This window comes from Neltuma alba, unplaced genomic scaffold, assembly GCF_004799145.2.
Source record: "Neltuma alba isolate B1F8T4 unplaced genomic scaffold, ASM479914v2 tig00013427_pilon, whole genome shotgun sequence".
In the NCBI taxonomy this organism is placed as follows: domain Eukaryota; kingdom Viridiplantae; phylum Streptophyta; class Magnoliopsida; order Fabales; family Fabaceae; genus Neltuma; species Neltuma alba.
This window is the reverse complement of record NW_021637678.1, coordinates 56,128-65,290: the sequence shown is the minus strand read 5'-3', so window position 1 is coordinate 65,290 and position 9,163 is coordinate 56,128. Positions and strand designations below refer to the sequence as shown.

The 9,163-nt window shown below is 34.8% G+C and overlaps 2 protein-coding genes across 2 annotated transcripts; both read left to right on the top strand.

Moving 5' to 3' along the window:
- The first annotated feature begins 1,385 nt into the window (after positions 1–1,385).
- Positions 1,386–4,940, top strand: LOC114737311 (uncharacterized). The gene is made up of 5 exons (XM_028925224.1): positions 1,386–1,662; positions 2,026–3,137; positions 3,221–3,715; positions 3,816–4,580; positions 4,685–4,940. Exons 1-5 carry the CDS (start codon positions 1,470–1,472, stop codon positions 4,769–4,771), a joined length of 2,652 nt encoding a protein of 883 aa, XP_028781057.1. The 5' UTR covers positions 1,386–1,469; the 3' UTR covers positions 4,772–4,940.
- Positions 4,941–6,019: 1,079 nt separating this feature from the next.
- LOC114737309 (autophagy-related protein 8a) lies at positions 6,020–8,427 on the top strand. Its single transcript, XM_028925222.1, has 6 exons — positions 6,020–6,097; positions 6,276–6,337; positions 7,447–7,502; positions 7,586–7,638; positions 7,970–8,088; positions 8,158–8,427. Exons 2-6 carry the CDS (start codon positions 6,301–6,303, stop codon positions 8,250–8,252), a joined length of 360 nt encoding a protein of 119 aa, XP_028781055.1. The 5' UTR covers positions 6,020–6,097; positions 6,276–6,300; the 3' UTR covers positions 8,253–8,427.
- Positions 8,428–9,163: the final 736 nt, after the last annotated feature.

The following is a 9,163-nucleotide window of genomic DNA, read 5'->3' as shown; positions in this document are numbered from 1 at the left end:
ATAAGCTCCCAAAAAGTGGAAGCGGAGGCGTTGACCTCATATCTGTTGAAGAATTAACTGGCAACTCATAGCAACTGGCTTAATCTTCAGTGTCTGGTTGGCTGCAAAATTGAAGTATGGTGATTTATATTGATGTCCTAAGTCCCATAGACTCCTCTTTATTTTGGTGGTCAATATTTCTGTCTTTTTTCGGCCTTTGTCAATTTTTTTTACTTAAACATGAAAAAAAAATAATAAAAGCATATTCAGGGTTTTAGTTTTAAGATACTTTGAATAATTTTACATTAACATTTTCACTATAAACATTTTTTGAATCTTCAATTATAATTCTCTTAAATTTTTTTGGCTGAAGTGGGTCTTGTTGATAAGCAATAGAAAATCATCACATTTTACCACTCTTCAGCTACCTCTCCCTCTAATTAATAATAATAATAAAAAAAGAATTTTCCTGCTTACTCTAAGAACTATGAACTAACAACAAAAGAAATGGAAAACAAAAAAGTGATATTAAACTACCTTTTTAAAATTTGGTTGAGTGAATATTTGGGATGTAATACCTGAAATTTTTTTTCATTATAAAAAAATTTGGTTTAAGGCTTTAAGCTTTTATTTTTGTTGGCAAATTTGTTTTATTCGATTTGATTTTTTCCCATCAAATAAGATTATCCAATTACAAGGCAAATAGAAATTGCGTCAACAAATAATTTAACAAAAATAATTATTAGGTTATTTGATGGAGGTTCTCAGTTTGATCTCACTTGTAACATCATATTATTAGTACATGCCCATTGAAACAATAATTGCAAAATTTGGAGAGAAAAATAAATCAATAGTAAAATATCAGAGTTAAAATAATTTTAAGAAATGAAATTAATGAGGTGTGTGAAATGAGACTGAGAAATTGAAAAGGAAAAAAAATAATGAAAGTGTACTAAGATTGAAATTATAAATGAGGCTAAGATAAAGATTAAATATATATATATATATATATATATATATAGTCACGGAGATCTCAAATAATTACTGTAAATAAATTATTAAGTTCATAAAAATTTATTAATTTATTTAATTCATAAAATATATATATAGGACTTTTTATGCATTTTAAAAACCTCGATTAAAATCTGCCATTTTATGATTTTAATAAACTTTTATTGATTTGGTAAGTTAAATCTAAATCTTTTCATTCATTGAAGAATATATGCTATTTTTACAGACTTTTCAATTTTTTAAATAATCCAACGGCTCCAATCATTCCAACGGCTCTTAAATTGTCCAACGGTCAAATCTCCCTCGCGAATTAAATTCTTCGTTCTGTTCTCTCTCTCCTCAAATTATAGCCGTTACTTGCTACCAACGCTTCGCGACGTTCTCAATCAAATTTTCTCAGATCACTTCTTGATTGCCCTTCCTTTCTCGTTAATACTCTCATTTCTCTCTCTCTATTCTGCATCGCATTCATTTCATCGATGGCTATGCCTTCAAACAGGTCTTCGTCTTCTTCTTTAGCAGCAGCATCAAGCAGATCAAACCCTAATTTGAGAAACTCAGAAATCAGTAACTCTGTCAGAAGGAGTTTCAGTGGAAACCCATTCCAGAAACCTTCTATCATCGCAAACCCTCGTAGTTTCAACCCTTATACTCCAGCCAATAGTCCTTCAGGTTTTACTTATCTACTTATTCAATCATTCATATTTTTCATTTTTGTGATTTCATTATTTTTATATTATGAATTATGAATAAATGGCAATAGTAGTCTGGTTGTCCGCTAAGAAAATGCTTGAAAATCAATCTGCTCCTCTTCCCGGACAGTATGCGAGCTTTGTTGGAAATTTAGTATTTCTTGGTGTTCATATGTATTTCTTTCTTTATATTTGCCGTTCGGTCTCTGTGAAACTGTGGGAAAATTTATAAATTTATTCTCTTTACTAGAGGTATGAATTTTTCGAATCAAAATATACATTTAATGATGCTGGTTTGGGGATTTCTTTACTCATCATCATGACTGTTTTGAATTTTTTGTAGATTTCCCACGAAGAAACTCTATTGGTGGCAGAGAAAGCATAGGGTCGCTTGGTGACCTTGATGACAAAGAAAATGGGAAAGAACATGTTCTCAAGTCGTCAAAGGTTCGATCTCCAGCTGCTTCAACGAAGGGCATGAAAAATTTCATGACTCCAACTATATCTGCTTCTTCTAAGATCACAGAGTCTCCAAGAAAGAAAGTGCTCACGGACAGGAATGAGCCAGCAAGAACTTCATTTTCCTCCGCGGAAGGGAAAAGCCCCAGTCGAAAGGTTACTTTTGGAGATTCTATTGATGAGAAAAAGTTCCAAAATTTTTCTGATGGGATCATCAAGGAAGAGACACATAAGCATAAAAGCCCCATTCGCAAGGTAACATTCGCAGATTCTGTTGAAGAGAAGACGTTTCAGCCTTCGCCTGATGAGGTCAGCGAAGAGGACAGGGATGAACATACAGCTTCCTTGGTTTCTGAAGATTTGATAGCCGAAGCCAAAAGCCCTAATCCAAATGTGGCATTTGCAGATTCTATTGAAGAGAAAAAGTTTGAACCTTTTACTGATGGGTTCATCAAAGACGACGCAGAGGAACATACGTCTTCCACTGTTTCTGAAGATTTGAAAGCTGAAGGCTTGGATTCACATAATGAAACAGAATCAGCATGCGAAGCTGTGACTAATGAACCTGATTGTGTTAATCTTGATCCATCTTTTAGGCTTAGTCCTACCCCACCTCCATTTTCTTCGACCTCTACAGTCATAGCTCCTCTTGATGCTGATCCTCTTATTCCTCCATATGATCCTAAAGCTGACCCTTTGATTCTTCCATATGATCCTAAAGTGAATTACCTTTCTCCAAGACCCCAGTTTCTCCGCTATAAACCAAACCCAAGACTTCAGCTTTACAAAGAAAGGGAGTCTATGAAGTTAGATGACGGCTCTTCAGATACAGAACTAACAGAGGAGGCATTGTCTGGTGGGTCAGAGAAGGAATCAGAAGTTTCTTCGGATGAAATAGCAAGTGAAGATCAGAATCATGTTTCTGAAGCAAGTACTATCAACAGCACACTCACGCCGGAGGACGAAATTGCTGAAGCAAAGGAGTTGCTAAACCAGGCTTCTCCATGAGATCAAAAGCCTTTGCGCTGCTTTTGCTTCTCTCGGTTGCTTCTTTTTCAATCTCATATACAAATCCACAGGTCTTTGATCCATTGCTTAAAGAACTCACCACTTGGTCTCGGACTTGTGATTCCTCTGAATTTTACCAGTTTGCAACTGCCAATTTTGATCGTTTTTCACAGTTAGCAAAAGATAATTTGGATGGCTTAAGTCGAAATTTTCATATCTGGTTTACCAAATGGATGTCCTCAACTTCAAAATTGATTTCATCATTTAGAGGAGTGCAAGATTCTGGTCACTTGCATTGGAACCTGACTGATTTGACAGAAAATACTGAGGTTTATCAATTTCCTACATTTGTTCAAGATGGAAATCTAATACGAGAAGCTCCGCAGGTGGATATTCCAGTATTGAACGTTGAAAAGACTGATGATTTCACTGACACCTCTAGTGATGATGATATTGGAGATATTATTATGGCAGATCATTATGCTTCAGCATATGAAGAACAAGTAGTTCAGGAACTGGATCCAGTCCCTGACAATGATGCTGTCAAGGAGATTGATACTGATGCAGTAGTAATTGCCGGAGTTGAAAGTGCTTCACCTGCTTCAAAAATTGAGGAGGCTAGTGAACCCAATCAATCAGAAAGTAACACTGATTATCCGGTCTCAGAGAGTTCATGAAATTCACACTGAAGTTGAAAATGCCTCACCTGCTTCGGAAATTGGAGCGGTTAGTGAACCCAGTCAGTCAGAAAGTAACACTGATTATCCAGATTCAGAGGCTCATGAAATTCATACTGAAGATTTTGAAGCTAATAATTTACAAGCAAAGCAGACTCCAGAGAAGGATGCTGAAACTGGCAGTGTAGACCTTAAAGATCAGTCAGATTTAAGCTCTGAAGTTTCTGAAACTGCTGAAATGCATACAGACAGCGAGCCCGCGTCTGAGATTAATACAGTGCATCAAGATGTGCAATTGAAATCAGAGGAAAAATATCTTGTACCAGTTATTGTTGCCTCTATCCTTCTCTTTCTATCCATAATCGCAGGTGCAGCATTCAAGTTCTTGAAGAAGAAAGATGAAGGAAGAAGAAGAATGGCTGCTACCAATACCACTTCTATGGAGCAACCTCCCATGACTAAGGCATTGCAAAAAGAGGAGACCTTTTCTTCGCTGGAAAGGCCATTTCTGAGGAATAGCCCTATAGAAATGGAGGTTCTTGGAGAGTCATACCCTTCAGAAATGAGCAGCTTTGAAAGGAGCTCATCTCATTATTACAGCCAAAGGGTAGTGAGGGAGCAGAATGAAGCCCAAAGCCTGGAGAAGAAGCCAAAGAGGAACTACAGGAGAGAATCTCTCGCTTCTTCTGCAGACTCCATGGGCGGTTCTGCATCCTATGGAAGCTTCACCACTTACGAAAAAATCCCAAAGCCTGTGAGTTTTCTTCTTCATTTATTGGCTTCTGGTTCACAACACACACATATATAAATTGTTATATGCGAAGAAATATTATTTGATTGTTGTTTTGTTTCTTTCAGGGACATGGAGATGGAGGGAGTGTGACGACTGTGACTCCTGTGAGGCGTTCAAGCAGGATTAGGAGCTTAGCCAATTCGCCTTTGTGAAGATGAAGATGATGCCCCCAGCAATTTAACATTGTGAATGATGTTAATTAGTGTGGTGTGCTGCTAGGTTATGATTTGTTTAAGCAGAAGAAGCTCTTATCTTCTGAACCGAATCGTTGTATGTGAATGACTGGTGGATTATTATGATTATCATTATTATTACTCTTCACTTTATTTGGCATTTCCTCTTTCCTGTTTGGGTGGGAAAACAGGAGAAGAATAATTAATCTCCTTGGATAGGAAGCGTTTGGCAACCCTTAAAAGTGTTTTTAAAAAGCACTTTTCAGCAAAATAAGGCAAATTGTAAAAGCACTTTTAAAACTATAGTTTATTCTCAAGGTGGAAAATTAAGCATCATCCAAACACCCCTAAAATGAAGCTGATTTATCCCAGACAGGTGAAAAATAAAAATTGGGAAAAGCACTTAAAATTTGATTTTTTATTTTATCCTTAAGGAGCACTTAAAAGGAAAAATCATAAATAAAGACTGTGGAATTAGAAAAATTACACACAGGAACCGGTTCACAAAAATTGTTATCAAAACCCATACTAATATTGTCATGGGTCCCAATTTGTGATCTTTCTAATTCCACAGTCTTTTTTTGTGATTTTCCCTACTTAAAATTTTGTTTGCGTAAAAGTAGTTAAACTATAAAATAATGTAGCACTAAATAGAGAGAAATTTTTTTAAAAAAAATAATTAAATAATAAATAATTTTTTTCCAACTTAGCTCATTGTGTTTTTTTCCCTATGAGGAAATACCTCCCAATCCTTGCCTCCAAACTTCATATTTTGGGAAGCTTGTTCTGACATTAGTGTATTTTAAAATTAGATTAAAAATAGTAAACAATGAGAATGATATTTTTGATGATCCGTATCTACAATATTATTGTATTAAGTTTTATTATTTTAAAATTAGAAGGCCGTTGCAATTTAAAGTAAATTTGATTCAGACTTCTTTTTATACCAACCATAATTGGTAGAAATGATTCCTAACTAATAAATTTAAATTTTAGAAGATTGTGATCCCGAAAAAAGTTAATATTATCTGTATGTGAGATCTATCTTTTTTTTAATATTTTTGTTAAAAAAAATAATCCATCCCATAAACAATAATATAAAATAGAAAATAAAACAAAACGCTGTCGTTTTGGAGTAACAGCGAAGATCCCTTCAGAAAGGGCCGATCCCTCCGGGATGCGTTAATTAGGAAACTATATATACCGATGTGGATTCTCCTGTTCCCGACGAAATCGAAAACCCTGATAAGCTTCCTCGCTTGGGAAGCCTTCCTTTCGTCTTTTTAGTCTTGTGGAAAAGTTTCGGTAAATTCCCTTTTCTCTCACTCACCCTTTTCTCTTCCTTGTCTCTTATTTTTGTTCGGTGTGTTGATTTTGTTTTGTTTTCCGGTTTTGCTCCTTTCCCTCTATCATGTTTTTTTTCCTCGGTTGAGTGAGCGATGTTATCTGTAGATTGTGATGTTTAGTTGTTTGAAATTTTCAGTGATTTATCGCCTTGGGGTTTCATCATGGCCAAGAGTGCTTTCAAGCTTCAAAATCCATTGGGTGCGTTCTATTTTTACAATTTGATTATTGGATTTTTTTTTTGGGGCCAAATACAATTTGATTATTGGAGTTACACTAGTTCTGGTACTGTTTGTGGTTTATTTATAGTTTAATTGAATTACATGATTTTAATGCTGCATAAAGTGGAAAAGTACTGGACTGATATGGTCAGTCTAAACCTTCATTTGAACGTCTAAATTAGCGAGTGTTGATAAGAAAGTTTAAAGCTTTTTGCTGGAACTTGGAACCTTGTGAGCCTTTGGATTCAGGAATTTCTTATTCCTGCAAGAGAGGATAATCTTTTCGAAATCATGGGAGTATATTTTCTAGTCTTCACAGATAGAAGGATGCCTGTATTTTTTTCTTTAAAAAAAAAAGCTTTATTGGTATCTGAGACTCTTTTCCTAGGTTATTTATTATATCAGTTTCAGTGAATATTTTCTTTCGAGCATGAGTGTATGATCTTTACATTCTTTCGTTGACCCGATTGTTTTTCCTCCAGCTATTTTGAAAATTTTATTTTTGACACTCAACATTTGAAAATACTTGTACTGAAGGAATGCCAATGATTTTCTGGAGAACCAGGACTGATGGTTCTAAGTTCTAATCTCTCCTTAAATTTTTTAGCTGGTTGTGTGTTGGAAATCATTTGATCTATCTGGGATCTGTCTCTGTTTTTCAGAGAGGAAAAGGCTGAGCTTTGGTGGCTTACCCGGTTTTACAAATCAGATAGTATTCTGCTTCAAAAGAATTACTTGGTTCTTTCTATATGTGAATTGTATAAATGATAAGGGGGATGAGCAAATATGTTTCAATTATTAAGTTGGCAAGTTTTTGAATCTATTAGGCTATTTTTCTGTGGAATTTTTTTCATTCTTTCTGCTTTTGGTTACATATAAAGCACTTGGTGTCATCTTAGTACGGTGCTGCCCATCTTGTCTGATTTAACGTTGGGTTTAATTGGAGTTATCTGCATGAAGCTTTCAGCTTCGAGCTTCAAGGCTATATCTTTTGTTGCAACATTATTTTGCTTCATTTTTTTTTTGTTACGCCTTTCAATTGCTTTGTTTAGTGCATTCCTCGATTTTTCATTGTCTCGTATATTTCAGAAAAAAGGCTGGCGGAATCTGCTCGCATCAGAGAGAAGTATCCTGATAGAATCCCTGTAATACTACCATCAAGTTTAAATTGTTAGCTTGTTTGTGTTTTCCAAAAGAACTGCTGTTGAAATCCAGATTTTGTGTGCAGGTGATTGTGGAGAGAGCTGACAGAAGTGACATTGCAGACGTTGATAAGAAGAAGTAAATGCTTTTGTGCCATTTATACCTCTTTGTTTCAATCATTACATTTAACTTTACAAGTTACTATTTTAATGCCCATTCTGAGTTTCCTTTGAGATTGTTCTTATCTGACTGATTCCAATCGAAGTTCGGCAAGTTTAAGTACCATTACCATATAAGACAGATGAGATTTCAAATTTGGAATATCAAAGCTTACTTTATTTTCATGTTTTCTGTCTATCAAAGGATGAGATCATTAGTTTCTTATTTGATCAATATGGATTGATGATCTGGTTCTCAGTTCATTTATTGATTCTCACATAATTCTGTTCTCATTTGGTCATGACTTCAGATACCTTGTTCCGGGTGACTTGTCTGTCGGTCAGTTTGTTTATGTTATACGTAAGAGGATTAAACTGAGTGCGGAGAAGGCTATATTTGTTTTCATCAACAACACTCTACCTCCGACTGGTAAGTGGTGATGCTTCATACTTAGTATTCTAGAGCTTATCTTATGAACTCAACCTCTTGTTATCGCAGGTGCATTGATGTCTGCTACTTATGAGGAACATAAGGATGAAGATGGCTTTCTTTACATGACTTACAGTGGAGAGAACACCTTCGGATCCCATTAGGCCCAACTTATGATGACCTCTGTGAATAGCATTTGCTAGTTGTTAATACTTCTCTTTTTAACATTTTATCCTATATTATTCTGCATTTTGACCATATCCTAAACTGTGGTATTTTATATTGATGATCAATTATTAGGTGCGGTTTATTTATACCCATTTCACTATATTATCATTATTGTGACGTGGTGTTCTCTTGCTTTCAATTGTAAAATAAGGTCTACTTTGATATGCTTATAGCTGAAAGTTGAGTATAGGTTAATTGATCTGTGTTTTCTCGTCTGCATTTTTTCAGACTGAAACTCAATCATAACCTCTTCATTTTTCTAATTTTGCTGAATAATGAGTTGTGCATATTGTCTATGGGCGACATTGATTCTCAGAAGAACTTCGCTTTGTTATCATGTTCATTAGTAAAAGAAATTAATCATTTGATTTTTATAATTTTGTTTCAAAATTGTCAATGTAATTTTTTAATGTTCAAATTTTTAAGCATTAGTCTTCTTTATATTTTCTGGAAGTTAAAATTTTACCTTGTTACAATGATAAACTATTCCTCCGGTCCTTAATATAGGACCCAATTGGTGAGTTGGTTTTGGTCCTAAATATAAGACCCATTTCTCATATTTATCAATTATCTCTAAATTACCCTTATGGATACTCGTTCAACCATAATCAAGTAAAAGAGAAAGATGGAGTATTAAGAAATATGATTATGGTATTTTAGAAAAAACGTGTCATATTTTTTATAATTAACTAACTTACCTAATTTCTTTAATCTAATCAAATTAGTTAAATGGGTCTTATATTAAGGACCGGAGGAGTATTATAATGGGGTCAATGTTCAACTGAGGGCCAACAAATTTGCACAAGTGGTCGGCACCGTAAGAGAAGCTTCTGACTTGGCTCTAAAA